Source organism: Macrotis lagotis, chromosome 2 (genome assembly GCF_037893015.1).
Source record: "Macrotis lagotis isolate mMagLag1 chromosome 2, bilby.v1.9.chrom.fasta, whole genome shotgun sequence".
Lineage (NCBI taxonomy): Eukaryota > Metazoa > Chordata > Mammalia > Peramelemorphia > Peramelidae > Macrotis > Macrotis lagotis.
In genome coordinates this window covers 224,130,375-224,152,969 of record NC_133659.1, presented here as the reverse complement: position 1 = coordinate 224,152,969, position 22,595 = coordinate 224,130,375, and the positions used below count along the sequence as shown (strand labels likewise).

Genomic DNA, 22,595 nt, shown 5'->3' with positions numbered 1-22,595 from the left:
ATAGATGCAAAAATCCTAAATAAAATCTTAGCAAAATGACTACAAGTCATCACTAGGGTAATACACTATGATCAAGTAGGATTTATTCCAGGAATGCAGGGATGGTTCAATATTAGGAATACTGTTAGTATACTCAATTATATCAACAACAAACCTATCAGAAATCATATGATCACATCAATAGATGCTGAAAAAGCTTTTGACAAAATACAGCATCCATTCCTATTAAAAACACTAGAGTGTAGGAATAAATGGACTGTTCCTTAAAATAATTAGCAGTATCTATCTGAAACCATCAATAAGCATTATACTCAATGGGGAGAGGCTAGAGGCATTCCCAATAAGATCAGGGGTGAAACAAGGGTGCCCATTATCACCACTACTATTCAATATTGTATTAGAAATGTTAGCATCAGCAATTAGAGAAGAAAAAGAAATTAAAGGAATTAGAATTGGGAAGGAAGAGACAAAATTCTCACTCTTCGCAGATGACATGATGGTCTACCTAGAGAATCCCAAGAAATCATCTAAAAAACTACTGGAAACAATTAGCAATTTTAGCAAAGTTGCAGGTTATAAAATAAACCCTCATAAATCCTCAACTTTTCTATATATGTCTAGCAAGAAACAGCAGGAAGAGCTAGAGAGAAAAATCCCATTCAAAGTAACCTCAGACAATATAAAATATTTGGGAGTCTATTTGCCAAGATAGACTCAGAATCTTTTTGAAAACAATTATAAAACACTTCTCACACAAATTAAATCAGATTTAAATAACTGGGCAAATATTAACTGTTCATGGATAGGGAGAGCTAATATAATAAAAATGACAATTCTACCAAAACTAAACTGTTTAGTGCCCTACCAATCAAAATTCTAAAAAAATTACTTTAATGAGTTAGAAAAAATTGTAAGTAAATTCATATGGAGAAATAAAAAGTCAAGAATTGCCAGGAGCTTAATGAAAAAAATGCAAACGAAGGTGGCTTAGCCCTACCCAATCTAAAATTATATTATAAAGCATCAGTCATGAAAACTGTTTGGTATTGGCTAAGAAATAGAGTGGTGGACCAGTGGAATAGACTAGGTGTAAAAGCAGGAGATGATTATAGTAATCTACTGTTTGATAAACCCAAAGAGTCTTGCCATTGGGTTAAAAACTCCCTCTTTGATAAAAACTTGCTGAGAAAGATCCATTTTTCCGAGTACATTTAAGCATTAACTGGATTCCATGAGGGTTCTTTGGTTAAGGAGAGACAATCAAATGACCATCTTTTTCATTGATTATTTACTAGCTATAATTAACAAAGCGATTAGTTACACAGAAATTATGACTCAATCTTTTGACGCTTCACAGTTAGCCAAGGCTGCGTGACTGGTCTTCCCCCGATTTGGGGGGGGGGTTTGGTATACAGATTTACATTTGGCTGTGATGGGCTAAAGTGTTTATGGGCTACCCCGGGGAGCGCTTCTTTGGGGTGGTGCAGAGTACGCATCTGGAGAGACCCCAAGGCTGGGTGGCTAGAGAGCCCAGGGAGAGCCTGGGGGCAGGATGGACGCGAGGGGCCAGATGTCTGGGTGCCGTTCACCTGGGCTCTCCCTGGCTCGCGTGCTGGGACCTTGACAATCGCTGTGTTTCAGTTTCCTCATCAAAGCTAGAAGGCACGTGGAAGGCCGCGTCCCTTCCCCCTCCCCTCGTTTCATAGGAGGAAAGAAATGACATCATCGGCTTCGGGTCGCAGGGGCCCGGCGAGAGCTCGGCCCCAGACTGCATGCACCGGGGAGCTTCCGCCACTGACTCAATGCTGCCCGGGGCTGCGGGGGGCCAGCAGGCGGGTTCGCGTCCGATCTTCGGCCCTTCGGCCCGAGGAAGGCGCTGGGTCTCACACTCCGCCCCAGCCGGCCTCCATCCTCCGGAAGGCGCAGGGCCGCGGGAAGATTCTGCGGATCGCCTCCCCCTCCCCCCGGTATAATCTGTAGCCCTATGCCGATTGGTCGTTGCTAGGAAACGGATCGGGCGCCGGCAGGAAGTCACCGGGCCGGCCGGGGGTTGGCCCCGCCTCTTCCGTCGCAGCCCCGGCCCGAGGCGGAGGCGGGCCCGGGAGGCGGGCGCAGGGGCGGGCGGTGCTGGGAAGTGGCGGGGCGGGGCGCGGCTTTGCGGCCGGCTCTCGGGAGTGGAGGAGTGGGCAGCTCGGAGGAGGGGCCGGGCAGGATGCTCCGTGGGTAGAGCGTGGGGCTGAGGCGGCCGCGGCTTGTCCTCGCGCTCTTGTCTGCCCGAGCGCCCCACCCGGCTCAGGTGAGGGGCGCCGGGGGCCGTGGGCACAGGGCGCGTGCCGCACCTGGTGGGGCGCGTGCGGGGGGCGGCCCGAGGGCGCGTGCCCAGCGCTGCCGGGGGCGTGTTTCCCGTGTTTTCCCGGCCGGGCGGGCGGGCTGCAGGTGGCGGAGGGGGCGGCCGCGCCCGCTCCCGCTCCCGCTCCTTGTTCCCTCTGCCTTCCCCGCCCCCCGGAGCCCTGGCACAGTTTGGTTTTCCCGAGGCTCCGACAGCTGACGGGGAGAGGCGGGGGCGCGGCCGCGTGCCTGCCCGGCTGTCTGTCCGTCCGGCGCGAGGACGGGCCCTGCCCGGCGCGCCCCATCCCAGCCTCTCCCCGCTGCCCGCCGCGCTTCCGGGACCCCAGGAGCAGTGGCAGTGGTTGTGACCTTGGCCGGACCCCACCACGCCCCCGAGCCGAGGAGCGGGCCGTGCCCGTGAGGGGGCCCCGGCCGCGGCAGTGACTGGGCCTCACAGGCGTGGGGGGCATTGATGAGCCGTGCGGGCGCCTTCCTGCTGTAACCCTCACAGAGGGAAGGCTCCCCGGTTATTTCCACATGGTAGTGATACTATAGAGGCTCCGAGGATTTGATAACCTGGGATCACACAGGATTGAGAGTCGGGGTCCTCGCTCCAAACCTGACCCTTTCCCTCACCTGCCTCTCCCCCCCAAAAAAGGAAAAACAGAACCCCTTTTAATAAATTTAACCCTTTTCACCACACCTTTGCTGTTCTTAGGGATGTATGTATAGTCCAGTGGGAGAAATCACGACTGCACAAATAACCCTACCAGCTCCGAATCTGCCCCTGTTATATTAAGTAGGTATAGAGGTAAACGTGAGAGCCTTATGAGTTATAAGAATTAAGAGACTGGAGATATCACTTTTGAGAAATATGGAATGTTTCATTGATTTACATTGTCTGAAATGTGCTGTAATGGTTACTTTCAGTTTCTAATAGACCACTCTCATTCTTTATATAGTTTTATTTCCTAGGAAATGAAACTTAACCAGTGATGTGATCACATGACTTTAGTTATTTAGCTTACTGTCTTCCTCTTTACTCTCGTTCTTCTTTCCCAACCTTCCAGGGGGGAAAGCTGCTAATCCTCGAGTTACCTCTTTCTTCTGGACATGGAGTGTGGTAGTTGTCACCACATCTCCAAAGATGAAACTCCAAAATTCTGCAGCAGTTGTGGGTATGATTTGGTTCCTGCAGTCAACTCACAAAGTAAGTACAAATGGGTAACATGGTTGAAGTGGTCTGGAATGTGCTAAAGAGTTGAAATGGTTGAATTGTGACATGGGGGACTGATTCCAGCCTTTTCTTTTTTGCATTTTGTTGAGATCATTTGACTGAACATGTACTATTTACTGTGCACTAATCCAGAACTCAGGACTGAGAATTATTTTGGAAGGACAAATTTAATTGTAACAGTGTTTCATGGTTACTATCTTCTTTTAAAAAGAAAAAATAATTTCTTTTCTTTTTTTCTTTTCATAATTTTAGTCCTTGGAAAGATGTTTTACTGTCCAAATTATTTGTGAAGTACCTTAATGCAGCTCTTTTCAGTTTCATTTGTCTTTTACCTTCTGGAATTAGAAACCAAAAGACAAGATTATTAGAGAACCAAGGGATACATAATGCTTATTTGCTATTTAGGACCAGGAAGTTTCCCAAGGAAAGGGCAGAAAAGTCTGTCAGATTCACGGGCATTAACCCTTCCTGGTTTGCCTCAAAGGGGCATATGGGAATTCAGTCAACAGATATTTACTGTGTACCAGATACTGTAAATTAAAATAAAAAGAATATGCCCTGTGGCAATTCAGCCCTCAATTGAAAATGGGTTTTTACTGTGGGAACCTCTCAACACAGTGATGCTATGTTCCTAAAAGAACCTGTCAGATGAGGGAAGGTAAATGGGTCAATTAGAGAGGATTGTTTATTTGAATACATAAGTATCTATACATATGCACAAATCTGTACCCACAGCTTGACTTTAAATCCCTGCTGTCTCAGGAATTTACTGTTACCATCTTTACCTTGGAACAATATGAATGTGAATGTAAAATCCTTATTACTAAATTTACACATCCTGAGGAAGGCAACCAAGATTGTAAAGGACCTTAAGTTATGCAAGTTGATAATTTTAAGGAACTGGGGATGTTTCTTCTACAAAAGAAAAGATGTGAGAGCCATTTTTATGTATTTGAAGTTTTGTCATATGGAAGAGGAATTAGGTATAGCTAGATGTTACCGCTAAGAGTGTGAACCTGGAATCAGAAAGATCTACCTCAGATACTTAATTAGGATTATAGTCCTTGGCAAGGTACTTCACTTCCTAGCTTTAGTTTCTTTATCTTTAAAGTTAGGTTTAATAATAATACCTCTACTTTACAGAATTGTGGTGAAGACCAAATTATTTAATTGATGTTAAAAAAACTTTGTAATCCTTAAAGTTCTCTTATACTATCATTAACATCATTGCTAGACTTTTCTGCTTGACCCTAGCAAGTAGAACTAGAAATATTTGGAAGGTACAAAGAGAGAGGTTTTTGTCTTGATGTAAAAAAACAAACAACTCAAATTTTTATTTTTAGTTGAGTAAAGCTGCTTTAAAGCAGGGCAGGTTTTCTTTTTAATAGAAGCCTTAAAGCAAAGGCTGGAAGATCACTTTAACTTTAAATTTTTTCTTGTTTAGGTGTAGGTTGGGCTAAATGGCTACCGTGATTCCTTTTATGTCTGAGATTCAGTCACATTTATAACACAATAAAAGCAAAGTCTAGTGTTTTGGTAACAAAATAACATCTCTCCCTAACTTCCTGACATAGGCAATTGTGAAATGAAGTTTAAATGTCTCAGAAAGGTTTTTAGTAAGTTGCTGAGTAATCATCTGCCCCTTATCCCTCTTTCCATTCTTATTATTTAGATTGAACTTATTTGCCTTTTAGTTATAAAGTTTAATGATACCTTTTTTTTGGCAAAGAAAGCTTATTTTTAATTTTTTTTAATTTTATAATTTTTCCCCTAATCTTGCTTCCCTCCCCTCACCCCTCACAGAAAGCAGTCTGATAGTCTTTAGATTGTTTCCATGCTATACATTGATCAAAATTGAATGTGTTAAGAGAGAAATCATATCCTTAAGGAAAAAATAAAATATAAGACATAGCAAAATTACATAATTAGATAACTTTTTTTTAAATTAAGGGTAATAGTCTTTGGTCTTTGTTTAAACTCCACAATTCTTTCTCTGGATATAGATGGTATTCTCCATTGCAGATACTCTAAAATTGGCTTTGATTGTTGCACTGTTGAAATGAACAAGTCCATTAAGGTGAACATCACCACTGTGCTACTGTTAGGGTGTAGAGTGTTCTAGTTCTGCTCTTCTTGCTCAGCATCAGTTCATGCAAATCCTTTCAGGCTTCTCTGAATGAGGGAGACTCCATCTTAAACCACTTTAGTAGCCTTGTCAGAAAGATAGTCATGCTCCTATATCCTCTTTCATCCAACTCTTTCTCCTAATATAACTTTTAAATTCCTCCCCCGCTTTTTTCTTTCTTTTTTTTTTAGTTTTTGCAAGCCAATGGGGTTAAGTAGCTTGCCCAAGGCCACAGGGCTAGATAATTATTAAGTATCTGAGGCCGGATTTGAACTCTGGTGCTCCTGACTCCAAGGCCAGTGCTATATCCACTGTGCCACCTAGCCGCCCATCCCCTCTTTTAAAATACTTAACATTTCTATTTGACTTAAGAATTTTCATTTTTTGGAATTATTCCTATACAACTTGTGATTTTTTTTTTTGCTTTTTGTTTTTTTAGGGTTTTTTTTGCAAGGCAGTGGGGTTAAATGACTTGCCCAAGGTCACATAGATAAGCAATTATCATGTGTTTGAGTCCAAATTGTCATCCTGACACCAGGATTGGTGCTCTATCTACTGTGCCACCCAGCTGCCCCCTACCTTGTACTTTTGACTCTACCCTTTTAGCTACCTTAGCTTTATCCATCTATCCTCGAAAACTTTTAATTGTATGAGTTTACTGTGTATTCACAGCAGGCTTTTAAACAATTCACTTCCTTTCCTGTCTCAACTAGAATTGGGAAAGATTACTTTAATTTATTAAATAATATTTGATGAACTAGGGTATGGAATTTGAGATTCATTAATAAAATTCAGAGGCATGTTGAAATTTTATTGAGGAAGTACATAAAGCATACTCCTTTGGGTTTGAATTCAAGAGCTAAGAATGATAAAATTAAATGTAAAAATGAATCATATGATAACCTGAGGGATGATTTACACATGAGGTTAATGATCCAGGTCAAGTCAGGTCAACAAGAATTTATTACAACATCTATTATTTATCAGGCACCATGCCAAATGCTGGTCATTCAAAGAAAGGAATGTCAGCATACTCTCAAGAAGCTTGCAATCTAATGGGATGAGATAACTTGCAAATAAATATACGTAAACATGATATATTTTGAAGATAATTTGAACTTAATCAAAGAGAGAAGGCACCAACATTAAATAGAACTGGGAACGAACCCTGTTATACATGAGAGGAAGGGCTGACCTTATTCATTTAGCTACATATATGTATTTTATATCTCTTTATGTTTGAATTTGATGTTTACCTGGTAAAATTTTATGCTCCTTGATGGCAGTGACTTTCATTTTTGTCTTTATAACTCCTGTAACTCATACAGGGCCTAGCACAGCTGCTTAATAAATATTTGGTTGCTTGATAGAAGATGGTAGTTTTGGTTAATCAGTGAAAATTTTGTATTGAGAATTTTCTTTAGTTGATTTTTTTCCCCCTCTCATAATTTGACTACCCCTTTTATAGAGAATGCAGAATCCCAGCTAGCTTTGGAAGTGAAAATAGAAGGTGGAAAAGAACTTAAGGGCATTGATGCTCTTCCTTTGGTGATGGATACTAGTGACCATTTACCTGTTGGAAATAAGGCAGCTCAAACAGACCAGGCAGACTCAAACTTTTCTACACAAAAAGTGAGTATTATCTCCAGAGATCTTCTTATTTTTCTCCATTTATACTTGGTAAGCTCATTCACTGATACGGTTTCTTTCTTTTAAAGATAAATTTATTTTCTATTTTTAACATTCATTTTAAAAAAAATTGAGTTTAGAATTCTCTCCCTCCAGTCTCTCCCCCCACTCAATGAAAAGGCAAGCAATATGATATCAGTTATACATGTGAAATCATGCAGAACATTTTCATATTAGCCATATTGGGAAAAAAGCATGGAAAGTAAAGTGAAAAAATTATATTTCAGTCTGTACTCAGAGGTTTCTGAACATTATTATCATTTTTCATGATGAGTTCTTTGGAATGGTCATTATCTTGATCAGAGTAGCTAAGTCTTTCACAGTTGATCATCATTACAGTATTACTACTTAGAATATTCTCCTGATTCTACTCATTTTACTTTGCATAAGTTTATTTAAGTCTTCCCAGTTTTTTATGAAATCATCCTACTCATCGTTTCTTTCTTTTTAAAAATATTTTTATTTATTTTTCCAATTACATGCAGTGGTAGTTTGTTTTTTTTTTTTAAGTTTCTCTGTAAGGCAATGGGGTTAAGTGGCTTGCCCACAGCTAGGTAATTATTAAGTGTCTGAGGCCGGATTTGAACTCAGGTATTACTGACTCCAGAGCTGGTGCTCTGTCCACTGGACATAGCTGCTCCCTTATTTTTTTCATTTTAAGAAAGATTTTATTTATTTTGAGTTATAGAAATTTTCCCCCATTCTTGCTTCCCTCCCCCACCCCCCACAGAAGGCATTCAGTTAGTCCATGTTATACATTGATCTCAGTTGAATGTGATGACAGAGAAATCATATCCTTAAGGAAGAAAAATAAAGTATGAGATAGTAAAATTATATGTTTTCTTTTCTCACCCATTTCAAGATCATTTAGATTTCAAGCATCCTGAAATCAGATTTTTCATAGATAATTAACCTGGTAGATTGTAGGAAGTCATACTATACTCTTGTTCAGAAAAGTATAGTTCTTCTGTAAGTTTTTTTTTCCTTTTAGGTTTTTTACAAGGCAAGGGGTTAAGTGACTTTCCCAAGGTCACACAGCCAGGTCATTATGAAGTGTCTGAGGCTGGATTTGAACTCAGGTCCTCCTGACTCCAGGGCCCGTGCTCTATTTACCGTGCCATCTAGCTGCTGACCTTTCCTTCACTTTAAACAAATTCATCTTCCCTTTTTTCCTATTGTGACTCAAAAGTTGTCCCCCTAGAGCTTTTCCCCCCTCCACCCTAAGTTTTTGAATATTTTTTTAAAATTCAGTTTTTTTATTTTCAGCTCTCAATTCTCTCCCTTCTTCCTCTCTTCCTTTCCCTTTGAGAAGGCAAAACAGTACACTAACTGTGAGGTATTTAAATATTAATTGTAGGAAACATTTAAAGAACAGTTAATCTGTGAACTATGCAGATTATTCTCAGAAATTAAGAAAAAACACTCCCAAACTTTCTTAATGAGAAAAAATAAGCCTCTCTTACATAAAGTAAGGAGAAAAACATATAGACCAATATCATTAATGAACAGATTGTAGCAATGAATAAAAAAATTATGTACTATGGATTGGATTCAATGGTGTAAGAATGGTTTAATATTAGAAAACTAAATTAATGATTTTTAAAGCAGAGACACCTAAATCCTCATGATTATTTTAATAGCTGTAAAATGTAGAAGGCCTAAATTTTGACACGCAAAATTTGACACAATAAAACATACACATATGTGTATGTATATATGTGTGTGTATGTGTGTATATATATATATGTGTGTGTATATATATATATATATATATATTTATTTACTTTGTCTCCAGTCTTTTATGAGAGAAAACATGCTGTTAAATGTACTTTTCAAAAGTTATAAAATAGATATTTATATGTCAGAGAGAAGGTAATTTTAGAAATGTGTATTTCCTACATCAGATTATTTGCTTTCCTGGGGTGGGGACAGGGAAAGATTGGGAGGGAGTAAACTTTACAAAAATGAATGTTCAAAGTTGTCTCTACAGTATAATTGGAAAAATAAAGCATTGTATATTTTAAACACATTAATTTGCCCCTTATTGTACTATATATCTAACTTTTCCTGATAGGTTGTACCTTGTGAGACTTGCTATTTAACCTACCTAGCTCTGATTTAACCTACCAGTCCTCTGCTATATTAATGCTGAAAGTTAGAAGTTAAAACCACTGAGGAAAGTTTCTTTTTGGTCTTTTTAGCAGGAATAGAAATATGATATCTACATATTTTTTTGATCTGGTTTTTTAATTAGTGTGAAGAATTCTTATAAAAATTACCTCTGCACTCTGTTTAGTGTATAATCTTAATTGCCTAGGACATGGAGAGCTTAAGTTCCTTTCAAGTATAGGTCAGAGGAAAGATTTGGAATTCAGTTCGTCCTGAGTCATCATTGTTTAAAAAAAATTTACTTGAATTATTTTTATCTTGATTACTATGAATTGGGAAATATCTTACTCAGAACCTTCTTATTCTGGTTGGTCACAGAATATTTCTTTACTGAGAAGATCTCTGAATTACAAGTCAATTAGCAGATATGTTTTGCTATTTATTTATGCAGTGGTCCCCCTGTCTTTGTTTTCTAGATTTTCATTAAGATGCTGAGTCTTCCCTATCTTTGGTGCTTGATGTCATTATAGAAATCATGTGTCCAACAGGTGAAATTAAAAAATGTCAATAACTTCAATTGGTTTGTTTTATATAATAGTTAACTTTTTAGTCAAACTTGTTCAAAAAGATCTTTTTACTTTTACCCTTTCTCCTTCAATATTAGGCCAAATAATTCATTTTAATTTTGAAAATATGTTCATGCTTCCTGTTTGTTTATATAATTTGATCTCTTCCATATCAGACTTCTTTAACCACTCACCCATTTCAAGATCATTTAGATTTCAAGCATCCTGAAATTCCATTTTTCATAGATATTTAACCTGGTAGATTGTAGGAAGTCATACTATACTCTTGTCCAGAAAAGTATAGTTCTTGGTTAATATTGGAATGTGTTTTTCTTTACAATATTATCCTTGTATAATTTTTCTATTCACTTCATTCCATATCAGTTTATAATTTTTAAGATTCTCTGAAATCATCTCTTCGAGCATTTTTGGTCCAGTAATTTTCTTTTTATATTCAAATGATAATTTGTTCAACCATTCCCCAAATGATAGGCACTCCTTAGATTCCTTTTGCTTCCCCCTTGTCCCTTTTAATTCTTTTCTTTTGGTGGGGGGGGGGGGTCATAAAAGTTTTTTTCTTACACATAATGATTCTCCTCCCTCCCCTGTTCTCTTTTTTTAATTTATTTTTATTAAAGATATTATTTGAGTTTTACAGTTTTCCCCCAGTCTTGCTTCCCCCCCCCCCACAGAAAACACTCTGTTAGTCTTTACTTTGTTTCCATGTTGTACCTTGATCAAAATTGGGTGTGATGAGAGAGAAATCATATCCTTAAAGAGAAGAGAAGTTTAAGAGGTAACAAGATCAGACAATAATTTAGAATCTAAATTAAAGGGAATAGTCCTTGCACTTTGTTCAAACTCCACAGCTCCTTATCTGGATACAGATGGCACTCTCCTTTGTAGACAGCCCAGAATTGTTCTCAATTGTTTCACTGATGGAATGAGCAAGTCCTTCAAGGTTGAGCATCATTCCCATGTTGCTGTTAGGGTGTACATTGTTTTTCTGGTTCTGCTCATCTCACTCAGCATCAGTTCATGCAAATCCCTCCAGGCTTCCCTGAAATCCCATCCCTCCTGATTTCTAATAGAACAATAGTGTTCCATGACATACATATACCACAGTTTGCTAAGCCATTCCCCAATTGAAGGACATTTACTGGATTTCCAATTCTTTGCCACCACAAACAGGGCTGCTATCAATATTTTTGTACAAGTAATGTTTTTACCCTTTTTTCCTCATCTCTTCAGGGTATAGACCCAGTAGTGGTATTGCTGGGTCAAAGGGTATGCACATTTTTGTTGCCCTTTGGGCATAGCTCCAAATAGCTCTCCAGAAGGGTTGGATGAGTTCACAGCTCCACCAACAGTGTAATAGTGTCCCAGGTTTCCCACATCTCTTCCAACAGTGATCATTATCCTTCCTGGTCATATTGGCCAATCTGAGAGGTGTGAGGTGGTACCTCAGAGAAGTTTTAATTTGCATTTCTCTAATAATTAATGATTTAGAGCATTTTTTCATATGGCTATGGATTACTTTGATCTCCTCATCTGTAAATTGCCTTTGCATATCCTTTGACCATTTGTCAATTGGGGAATGGCTTTTTGTTTTAAAAATATGACTCAGTTCTCTGTATATTTTAGAAATGAGTCCTTTGTCAGAATCATTAGTTGTAAAGATTGTTTCCCAATTTACTACATTTCTTTTGATCTTGGTTACATTGATTTTATCTGTGCAAAAGCTTTTTAATTTAATGTAATCAAAATCATCTAATTGGTTTTTGGTGATGTTCTCCAACTCTTCCTTAGTCATAAACTGTTCCCTTTTCCATAGATCTGACAGGCAGACTAGTCCTTGATCTTCTAATTTTCTTATACTATTGTTTTTTATGTCTATGTCCTGTAATGATTTGGATCTTATCTTGGTAAAGGGTGTGAGGTGTTGGTCTAATCCAAGTTTCTTCCATACTAACTTCCAATTATCCCAGCAGTTTTTATCAGAGGGAGTTTTTATCCCAATGGCAAGACTCTTTGGGTTTATCAAACAGCAGATTACTATAATCATCTCCTGCTTTTACACCTAGTCTATTCCACTGGTCCACCACTCTATTTCTTAGTCAATACCAGTTTTGATGACTGATGCTTTATAATATAATTTTAGATCGGCTAGGGCTAAGCCACCTTCATTAAGCTCCTGGCAATTCTTGACTTTTTATTTCTCCATATGAATTTACTTACAATTTTTTCTAACTCGTTAAAGTAATTTTTTTTAGAATTTTGATTGGTAGGGCACTAAACAGATAGTTTAGTTTTGGTAGAATTGTCATTTTTATTATATTAGCTCTACCTATCCATGAGCAGTTAATATTTGCCCAGTTATTTAAGTCTAATTTAATTTGTGTGAGAAGTGTTTTATAATTGTTTTCAAAAAGATTCTGAGTCTGTCTTGGCAAATTGACTCCCAAATATTTTATATTGTCTGAGGTTACTTTGAATGGGATTTTTCTCTCTAGCTCTTCCTGCTGTTTCTTGCTAGACATATATAGAAAAGTTGAGGATTTATGAGGGTTTATTTTATAACCTGCAACTTTGCTAAAATTGCTAATTGTTTCCAGTAGTTTTTTAGATGATTTCTTGGGATTCTCTAGGTAGACCATCATGTCATCTGCGAAGAGTGAGAATTTTGTCTCTTCCTTCCCAATTCTAATTCCTTTAATTTCTTTTTCTTCTCTAATTGCTGATGCTAACATTTCTAATACAATATTGAATAGTAGTGGTGATAATGGGCACCCTTGTTTCACCCCTGATCTTATTGGGAATGCCTCTAGCCTCTCCCCATTGAGTATAATGCTTATTGATGGTTTCAGATAGATACTGCTAATTATTTTAAGGAACACTCCATTTATTCCTACACTCTCTAGTGTTTTTAATAGGAATGGATGCTGCATTTTGTCAAAAGCTTTTTCAGCATTTATTGATGTGATCATATGATTTCTGATAGGTTTGTTGTTGATATAATTGAGTATACTAACAGTTTTCCTAATATTGAACCAACCCTGCATTTTTGGAATAAATCTTACTTGATCATAATGTATTATCCTAGTGATGACTTGTTGTAGTCGTTTTGCTAAGATTTTATTTAGGATTTTTGCATCTATATTCATCAGGGAAATAGGTCTATAATTTTCTTTCTCTGTTTTAACTCTTCCTGGTTTAAGTAACAGTACCATATTGGTTTCATAGAAAGAGTTAGGCAGAGTTCCATCTTTCCCTATTTTTCCAAAGAGTTTATATAGGATTGGAACCAATTGTTCCTTAAATGTTTGGTAGAATTCACTTGTGAATCCATCAGGCTCTGGAGATTTTTTTTTTAGGGAGTTCAGTAATGGCTTGTTGAATTTCTTTTTCTGAGATAGGGTTGTTTAGGTATTTAATCTCTTCTTCATTTAACCTGGGCAACTTAGATTTTTGTAAATATTCATCCATTTCACTTAGATTATCAAATTTTATTGGCATAGAGTTGGGCAAAATAATTATGAATTACTTTAATTCCTCCTCATTGGTGGTGAGTTTACCTTTTTCATTTATGATACTATCAATTTGGTTTTCTTTCTTTTTTTAATCAAATTGACCAGAGGTTTATCAATTTTATTGGTTTTTTCATAATACCAACTTTTGGTTTTATTTATTAATCCAATAGTTTTTTTGCTTTCAATTTTATTAATTTCTCCTTTAATTTTTAGAATTTCTAATTTGGTATTTAATTTTAATTTGCTATTTAATTTAATTCCCTTCCCTTCCTTTTGTTATTTCCCCTTATTTCCCCCACTCCCCTTCCCTTTCTCCATCCCCCCTTCCCCTTTTCCCCTTTTAATACTTGAAAGGTTAGATGTTTTATAAGTTAACTGAGTATGTGTAGGTTGACTTTAAGCCAAGTCTGATGAGAAGAAGATTCAGGTGTTTCTCCTCTGGTCCCTTGTTCCCCACTATTACCGTAGGTTTTTTTGTACCTCTTAGTGTAATGAGATTTACCCCATTCAGTCCCCTCCCTCCTCCTGTCTCTTTCCTGTCCCCCTTTTTAGGGAGGTAGTGTTTTTTTTTTTTTTTTTAGATCATTCTATCTAATTCATAGAAAATTCTGAGTGTCTGTCCCTTCTAGTTCTGTATATTCTGTTGAATAGAGTCAAAATTCCTGAGAGTTATTAGAGTCTTTCTCCCAAGTGGGGTTAAAGCCAGTTACATCCCATTAGATAGTAGTCTCATGGATGGGTCATGAATGTCCATCATTTCTGGCTAGGTGTATTCTCTCTATTAGAGTTACATTTCTCAAGGTTTATGTTATGAGAATCTCTCCCTCCCCCCCCCCCCCCATGCTGGGATATAGCCTGTTTCATCTTACTGGATTGTATTTTTTTCTTTTACTGCCTCCCCCCTTTTTTTTTTTACTTTTTCATGTGTCTTTTGAACCTCCTGTTTGATGTCCAAATTTTCTGTTTAGCTCTGGTCTTTTCATCAGAAATTTTTGGAATTCTTCCATTTTGTTAAATGTCCATCTTTTTCCCTGGAAGAGAAGACTCAGCTTTGCAGGAAAGTAGATTCTTGGCTGCATTCCAAGCTCCTGTCCTCTTCGAAATATCTCGTTCCAGGACCTTCGATCCTTTAAAGTTGATGCAGCCAGGTCCTGTGTGATCCTTACTGTGGCTCCTTGATATTTAAATTGTTTCTTTCTGGCTGCTTGCAGGATTTTCTCTTTTATCTGATAGTTCTGCAGTTTGGCCACAGCATTCCTTGGTGTTTTCATTTTAGGATGTTTTTCTGGTGGGGATCGATGTATTCTTTCAATAACTACTTTCCGATTAGTTCTGAGTCTGTGTCTTCCTGGCCCAGTATTGCATATGATTTTTATTGCATTTTGATCTGAGAAAGACATTCACTATTTCTGCCTTTCTTGCCATTGATCATTAGGGTTTTTCTTTTTTTTTAGGTTTTTGCAAGGCAGATGGGGTTAAGTGGCTTGCCCAAGGCCACATAGCTAGGTAATTAGTAAGTGTCTGAGACTGGATTTGAACCCAGGTACTCCTGACTACAGGGCTGGTGCTTTATCCACTGTGCCACCTAGGTTCCCCTGATCATTAGGTTTTTATGCCCTGTACGGGGTCAGTTTTTGTATAAGTTCCATGTACTGCAGAGAAAAAGGTATATTCCTTTCTATCCCCATTGAATTTCCTCCATAAGTCTATCATATCTAGTTTTTCCTAACCATCTATTTACCTCCTTAACTTCTTGTTTATTTTATGATTTGATTTATCTAGATCTGAGAATGGGAGGTTGAGGTCTCCCACTAGTAGAGTTTTGCTGTCTATGTCTTCTTGTAGTTCTTTTAGCTTCTCCTCTAAGAATTTGAATGCTATCCAGTTGGGTGCATATATATTCAGTATTGAAATCACTTCATTGTCTATGGTACCTTTTAGGAGGGTATAGTTTCCTTCATTATCTCTTTTTACGCTATCTCTTTTTGTAGGTGCTTTGTCTGAGATAAGGATTGCTACCCCTGCTTTTTTCACTTCAGCTGAAGCAAAATATATTTTGCTCCAACCTTTTACCTTTACTCTATATGTATCTAAGACTTAAGTTTTTTACTCAGTGAAATGACCAATCATGATTCCAGGATATTTTTTTATGAAGTTTATTAATTTAATAGAAGGCATTGAGGGATCAAAGGTGTATATTTTGAATAAGACCCTGTATAGATTTTTTTTTGTGTGTAATTATTCTTATTTGTTGAAAGGATTCTTTTTCTCCCCTCTTTTGGGGGAGGGTTAGGGAAAGATTCATCTGAGTTCAAATCTGGCCTCAGGCACTTACTAGCTGTATGATCCTTAGCAGGTTGCTTTACGTTGTTTGCCTCAGTTTCCTCAGCTGTTAAATGAATTTGACAAACCACTTCACTATTTTCTCAAGAATACCACACAGTTGGGGACAAGAAGAGCCACACACAACTGAATAATATAACACTAAAAATACTCTGATACAAATACTTTTTAATTTTGGAGTTAAATGGGATGAATTTTCCAAAGTTATAATGAAAAAATTATAGTGAAGTGTTAACTTAAATTGTTAATTTAACTGGTTGAAGTTTACCACTTTTTGAAGTTCAGTGTGTTGGAGGCCAGCATAGGGGAGGTGCTGGCCTGTTTAATGGTTGATACTTCTTTCTTCTTCATTCTTCTAATTTACCTTCTGAGAAGGAAAACTGAACTTGGCAATGAATGGGATAGATTCAGGGCTTTGGTGTCTATTCAGAAAGAAAATAAGAGCTAAAGGCAATGCCTTTTCATTAATATAGGGATCCTAGGTTGAAGAAATTATCTCTACCAGTGTTTATAAGCTATTATTCTGTAATGTCTATTCTTTATGAGTTTCCTAGGTATTGTTATGTGACTTAGATCCAGTGTCTATAGAAGACACAAAGTCAGGTCTTTTTTTGTTTGATTGTTTCTTGTTTTGCAAGACAATGGGATTAAGTGACATGCCCCAGGCTCTCAGCTAAGTGAGTATTAAGTTTCTGAAGCTAGATTTGAACTCCTGGCTCTAGGGCTGGTGCTATATCCAGTGGAACCACCTAGCTACTCCAGAAGCCAGATCTTTTTAACCATAAGAGCACCTCTATCCATTATGTTATGACTCTCTTGCTTTGTCTATTAAAGACAATGACTTTTCAATGGTTTGTTTATTGATTAAAAATAAATTAAAAAAGGTAGTCGAGCTAAATGTTGTTTGAGGTCACTGTATATTCCTTTCTTCTAAGAGGAAAAAGAAGAAAAAAACAGTAGGGCTTGAATATTTGAAAGGATACATGTATTCCTGTATGCCTCTTTCACAGGCAAACATACAAAGAAAAGAGGATTTTCCTACGTTCTGTCTAAATTCTGGTTAGGGACATTATTTTAATGGTTTTTAAGAAAATCATTCTGGTGATTTGACTTGATCAGTAACTACACACATTAATGATATTTACTTTAAAAATGAGGACAAGATTATAAAGATACTTTCTAGTCTTTTTTTTTCCTCTATAGGCAAAGAAGAGGAATAGAAAGAAGAAAAAGAAGAAAGATCCACATCTTTCAGAGGAGTTGGGCTCTTTTTCCCTCTCCTCCCTGTGTTCTCTTCCAAGCCATGGATTGATGGATAATAAAACTACCCCTCAAAAAAGTCAAGTTCAGGAGGATGGTTTAACTAATAAGCATGTGGTTGATTGCAGTCTTGATCAAACTGGAAGTAACCAAACCTCATTTCCTTTAGTTCTAGAGAGTCCCAACAATAATAATATTGGTATAGAGTTAGAGAATGGTGGAACCAAAGAAAAGGTAATTCCAAGTTTAGGTTCTCCAGTGGAAAAGATGGAAGTTGATGTACATCTTGAGAGTAGTCAGTCAATTGGAAGACTAGAAGTCACTGAGAAGGAAAATCATAGCCTGGCTGATTTGGTCAAGCCTGTGGAATCTACTTTCATAGAAAGGAAGGAGAGAGTAGTTCTCCAGGTAAAAGATGCCACTTTGGGGTCTCTTCCTGAACTGGCTTCATGTAAAATCGAGGAAATTGATCCTTTACTCACAGATTCTAGTCAGAAGGTACCTCCATCAGAATCAAAAGTGGACATTCCTAATCAACGGAAAAGGAAAGAAGCATCTAAGCCACAAATGAGTGCCTCACCTCCCAGAGTAAGTTGTCTTGCATACATGATGATCTGTGGTTTAGAATTGCAAAGCCTTTTTGCTTCTGATAGGCAGAATTTTACTGTTACGCTCATTGACCCAAATTAGTTCTGTTTCATTATCCCTCCCTAACTCCGATTTTTGGGACTTTATTTTTTTCTAGGAAGCTAAAATTAAGTCAACTAATCAAGTAAGGGGATCAGGAAAAGAAGTTAAAAACAAGAATCAAGAATTGAAGAAAGCACTAGCAAATGAACTAGCTACCAGGGTAAGTTTTCCAGTAAAGCTGGGTTTTGGGGGTTTAAAGAAGGGTTTTTGAGGGAGCTCTCCTTGATTAATCTCCTATCTCTATTCTTCATTGCCCTTTATTTTAATTTCTTGGTATGTTGTGTCAGTTGTTCTGAAGCAGTTTCATATTCATTCATTCTTTCAACAATCTTTATTATGCAAAATAAGTTTAATTGAACCCCTTTTCCCATCATGGTCACTTTTAATAATTATTCTTGCCCAGATCAGGGAAATTTCCCCTTGCTACAAAGAAATATGTGTAAACAAAACCAGTTAACCAAAAGCAGAATCTTAGAATTTGTACACCACATGATCATCTTAATGCTAAGGTGAGGGATCCTTGCTTAAAAAGCAATCTTAATTCATAATTGACCACTCATTTGTTAATAGTTCTAGTGTCTTTCATTGTTGTTTTCCTTTATTTTATTGTTTTTTTTCTGTAAATTGTATTCCTGTTAACAAACATTTATAAAATACCTGCCGTCTTACTGCACCGTATTAGACTGAGAGTGATTGGTTTATCAGTTCAGTTTCCTCCAATCATTTCTGAACTACGCTACTAGAGCAATAACGTGTTGTTTTTTTTTATATTTTGCCTAGACATGCTTGTAATGTGTTGTGTATATTTTAGGTAGTCATATCATGTCAGCTAGCATTAATTAAGTGCCTTCTATGTGCCAGGCACTGTACTAAGTGCTGGAGATGGAAAGAAAAGCAAAACTAAGTCCCTTGCTCATAGACTAATAGGAAAGACAACATGCAAATGACTGTGTATAAATAAGAGATACCTTGGGAAAGATGTCTTGCAGAAGATGAGAGTTGAACTGAGACTTGAAGAAAACCAAGGAAACCTTCCTGGATTTGGAGAAGAGAATTTTCACAGAGACAGGAGAAGGAATACTCAAGAATCATTTTTTTTTTAAGTTTTTTGCAAGGCAGTGGGGTTAAGTGGCTTGCCCAAGGCCATACAACTAGGTAATTATTGTCTGTGGCCAGATTTGAACTTAGGTACTCCTAATTTCAGGGCCATTGCTCTATCCACTGCGCCACCTAGCCGCCCTACACAGAAGGAATACTCAAATACTACTTTAGCAACCTCTACAATTATTTAGTTATAGAGAAATGTGCTGAAAAAAATTCTGCTTTGCTACTTAAATTTATCAAACTTCGTTTTTTTTGTTTAGTGTAAAGTGAATTTGCAAAGCATAATTTAGGTGCCCAGATTTTTCTCATCTTTCCTGCAATTTTCTTAAACTTGTGTTTGGTATTTTTTCCTCCAAAGACCTTAGAACTCATTCAACTTTGGAATTTTGATTCCATTTCTTTTCCCTCCCAAAAAATAATAAGCCATTCTAGAAGTGATTTGAAAAATAACATAATATTTTTAGGTCAACTCTGAATGTGTTATTCAGTTAATTAGTTTCATTAAAATAATTTCAATTTCTGAGAAACTGATGAGGTTCATTGATGCCCATTACAGGTTTTCTGAAATTTCTTCTTAACTATATTGTGTTCTCCCAAAGTTCTATTTTATTTTTTAACGTAACATTTTAAAACCAAAAATACAGTCAATACAAATAAAAAATAAGAAGCAGAAGTGCTAGAATATCTGTAGAATTGTAGATTGGAATATCAAAAAGCAAAGCATCAAAAAGCATTAGTATTATTTTTGAGTTGCATCTGTGAATTGTTTCCTGGGCTGGAGTTATATGTGAGGAGGGAATCTAGGATTTCCCTAGTAAAAAAAAAAATGAATGGTTTTTGTTTTGGCACATATAATTACATACTTGTTTTTGATGTAATTGAAGTTTTAAAGCTTAAAATATAGTAATTGAAGGTTTTGCTTTTCCTATGATGGACCAAAGAGCCCCTCCAAACAACATGGGACTTCTATTAAGTTAAACTCTACTATTCTTTCCACTAAAGCAGAATTCTTCTGTTATACTAAGTATTACATTTTGAGATTTGCTTGTGTGTTCTAGGAAGTTGAAACTCAGGAACAATTTGCCAATCAGATGAAGAAAATTGAGGAAAAAGATAAAAATAAGCCTAAGGATATGAAAAAACAAGAAGAGCCTCCTGGAAGTTGTGTTGATTCTGTTATGGGACCATCAAAAGAACAAAAAAAACAGACTGTCATTGAAAAGGAATTAAAGACCAGGTAAAATAAAAACAAAGCTTAGCCCATTAACAAAATTCTTCAGGTAAATAAATTTTCCAGATGAATCTTCTCAAAGAAGATGTGGCATTGTTGCCAGTTTTGTTATGTTCTCATTTGCCTATTTCACCTTTTTTGTTACCAAAAAAAAAAAATGATGCTTGGATCTAAACTAAACTGAGAGAAAACATGCTCTTGTCTCCTGAGGCAGCCATGGCTAGTTTTGTCTCCCATGTTTAAGTGGAACCTAGTCTTATTACTTTTCTAATTGGGACCCCCTCACTCTATTTGAAGACAACTATCATATCCCCTATAACATCTTTTCTTTTTCTGGTTAAATATCATTAGTTTTTAAAATTTAGATGTCATATGATATGATCTCAAATTATGCTTAACATTCTTTAGACTATCTCTAGCTTGACAATGTAAATCCAGAATGTGGCATTCAGAACTGAGTATAGCAATGCAGATGTTGTTCTAGATGATTAGAAACTATTAGGGAATTATTTTATGCCTTCTTATTTGACATAATATCATATGACTTCATCCCAAGCTGCAAATAGCACATGGCAAATCTACTGTAGCATAACTAACTCTTTCTTACTTTCTGCTGAGACTATTTTTTGCTGTTTATTTGGAGGACTGTTTGTTCATTCACTTCAGGTGCAAAAAAATAGAATTTTTTTGCTTAAAGACCTATCTAGTTATAAATATGTGATTAAGAAAGACCTTTGTTAGTAGAGTATCAAAATAATGTGTTAAAAATTGTTTTTATGTGCTTGTGTACATATTCTAGGTCATTAAACCTTGGTGAAGGAATCATGGTATACTTCCATGCAATTTTGTCTCGGGATTTCTCATTTAATCCTTCTTGTGATAAAGTGTTCATAAGAGGAGGAGAAGACTTAGGTGAAAATGCTTGGAATACTTGTGTCTGTGAGATGAACTGTACAAAGTAAGTACATTTAAAACTTAGTAAGAAACATGTTGAAGATGTGTCTAAATAGGAGTCATAAGAGGAAAATATATGTTGATAAGGGTTGATATAGGTTGATATAATTTATATTCAAATATATTTTTTCAAGCTTGAATTTATTATTTTCAGTTTGACTTAATGACTTGTATTTTGATAGTGAACAAGTTCATATAGGAATGCTCTTTGGAAGGAAATGTACTAAAAATGAAGAAACTATAAAGTAAAATGTTTCTTTACTATGCTTCACACTTTCCTATTAAAAATTGCCTTTTAAAACTAAGAACAGAGGGCCTGTTAAGTCTGAAAGATATAAAGCATACTAACATCTTGTTTGAGCAATTTCTACTATTTTAGATTTAATTAAATTCAGTAAACATTTATTAAATGTGATATGTGCAGGTAAGACTACTGAACTACCAAGAATACAAAGGCAAAAAATAAAAATGTCCAAGAAACTTAGGAAATCTGATGATTAAGCATTCTATCTACCTCCGGAGGTAGTGCTGATACTGGTTTTGTTTGAATATAGACTGAATCAATCCTCCCCCCCCCCCCACTTTATTCCATTTATTCAAGTCTTCTAAAAAATAACTAATATGGAAATATTTAATATGATTACACATATACTGCCTATTTTTGATTGCTTACCATTTCAGGGAAGAGGGAGGGAAGGGAAGAAGGCATTGAATTTGGAACTCAAAACTTAAAAAAAAAGAGTCCTTAAATTCTACAACAAGAAGTTAAAGTAGAAATAGTTTTTACTATTTACTATGATCCACCGATCATCACCTGAAAGATCTTAGGAGAAAAACTTATAGGAATATCACATTCAAGTTTCAAAGCTTCCAGGTTAAGGAGAAAATATTGGAAGCAACAAGAAAAAGCAATTTAAATATAGTAGAGCTACAATAAAGATTACATGAGACCTAGTAGTTACTACATTAAAGGACTGTAGGTCTTCCAGAAGATCTGAAGTTATAATCAAGGGTAATTTACCCAGCAAAGTTGAGTATAAGTATAATGGACATTTAATGAACTCAAAGACTTGAAGGTTTTTCTGGCAAAAACCCCACAACTTAAAGGAAAATTCAGCATTTAATATCTAGGAGAAATATAAGGTAAACAATAAAGACCAATTATAAGGGACTCAGGTCAAATTATTTACTTTGTATATGTGAAAATATTATTGGTACTCTTATGATTACCTTCATTATTTAGGTATTTTAAAAGAAAGGCGTGGGCTAAGTTGATTATAGTGAGATGATCCTAATAAAAACTGTTTAGGTTAGGGAGAGATGAAAAAGGAGTGATTGTCTTATGCAAATTGGGTATAAAAGGAAAAGTTGATATAGAAGAAACTAGCAGAGGGGAAGGCAGGTAGTCCTAGGATCTTACTCTCATCAG

General features: G+C 36.6%; 1 protein-coding gene across 1 annotated transcript in view; it reads left to right on the top strand.

Annotated features, from left to right (window-relative positions):
* Positions 1–2,192: 2,192 nt before the first annotated feature.
* The window catches only part of RNF213 (ring finger protein 213), a 157,759-nt gene continuing 137,356 nt past the window's right edge, over positions 2,193–22,595 (top strand). The window contains exons 1-7 of the mRNA XM_074224965.1: positions 2,193–2,296; positions 3,399–3,538; positions 7,159–7,322; positions 17,131–17,775; positions 17,933–18,037; positions 20,040–20,218; positions 21,012–21,170. Of these exons, the coding sequence (XP_074081066.1) occupies positions 3,442–3,538; positions 7,159–7,322; positions 17,131–17,775; positions 17,933–18,037; positions 20,040–20,218; positions 21,012–21,170 (1,349 nt within the window). The 5' untranslated portion in view covers positions 2,193–2,296; positions 3,399–3,441. The remainder of the gene's footprint in view (positions 2,297–3,398; positions 3,539–7,158; positions 7,323–17,130; positions 17,776–17,932; positions 18,038–20,039; positions 20,219–21,011; positions 21,171–22,595) is intronic.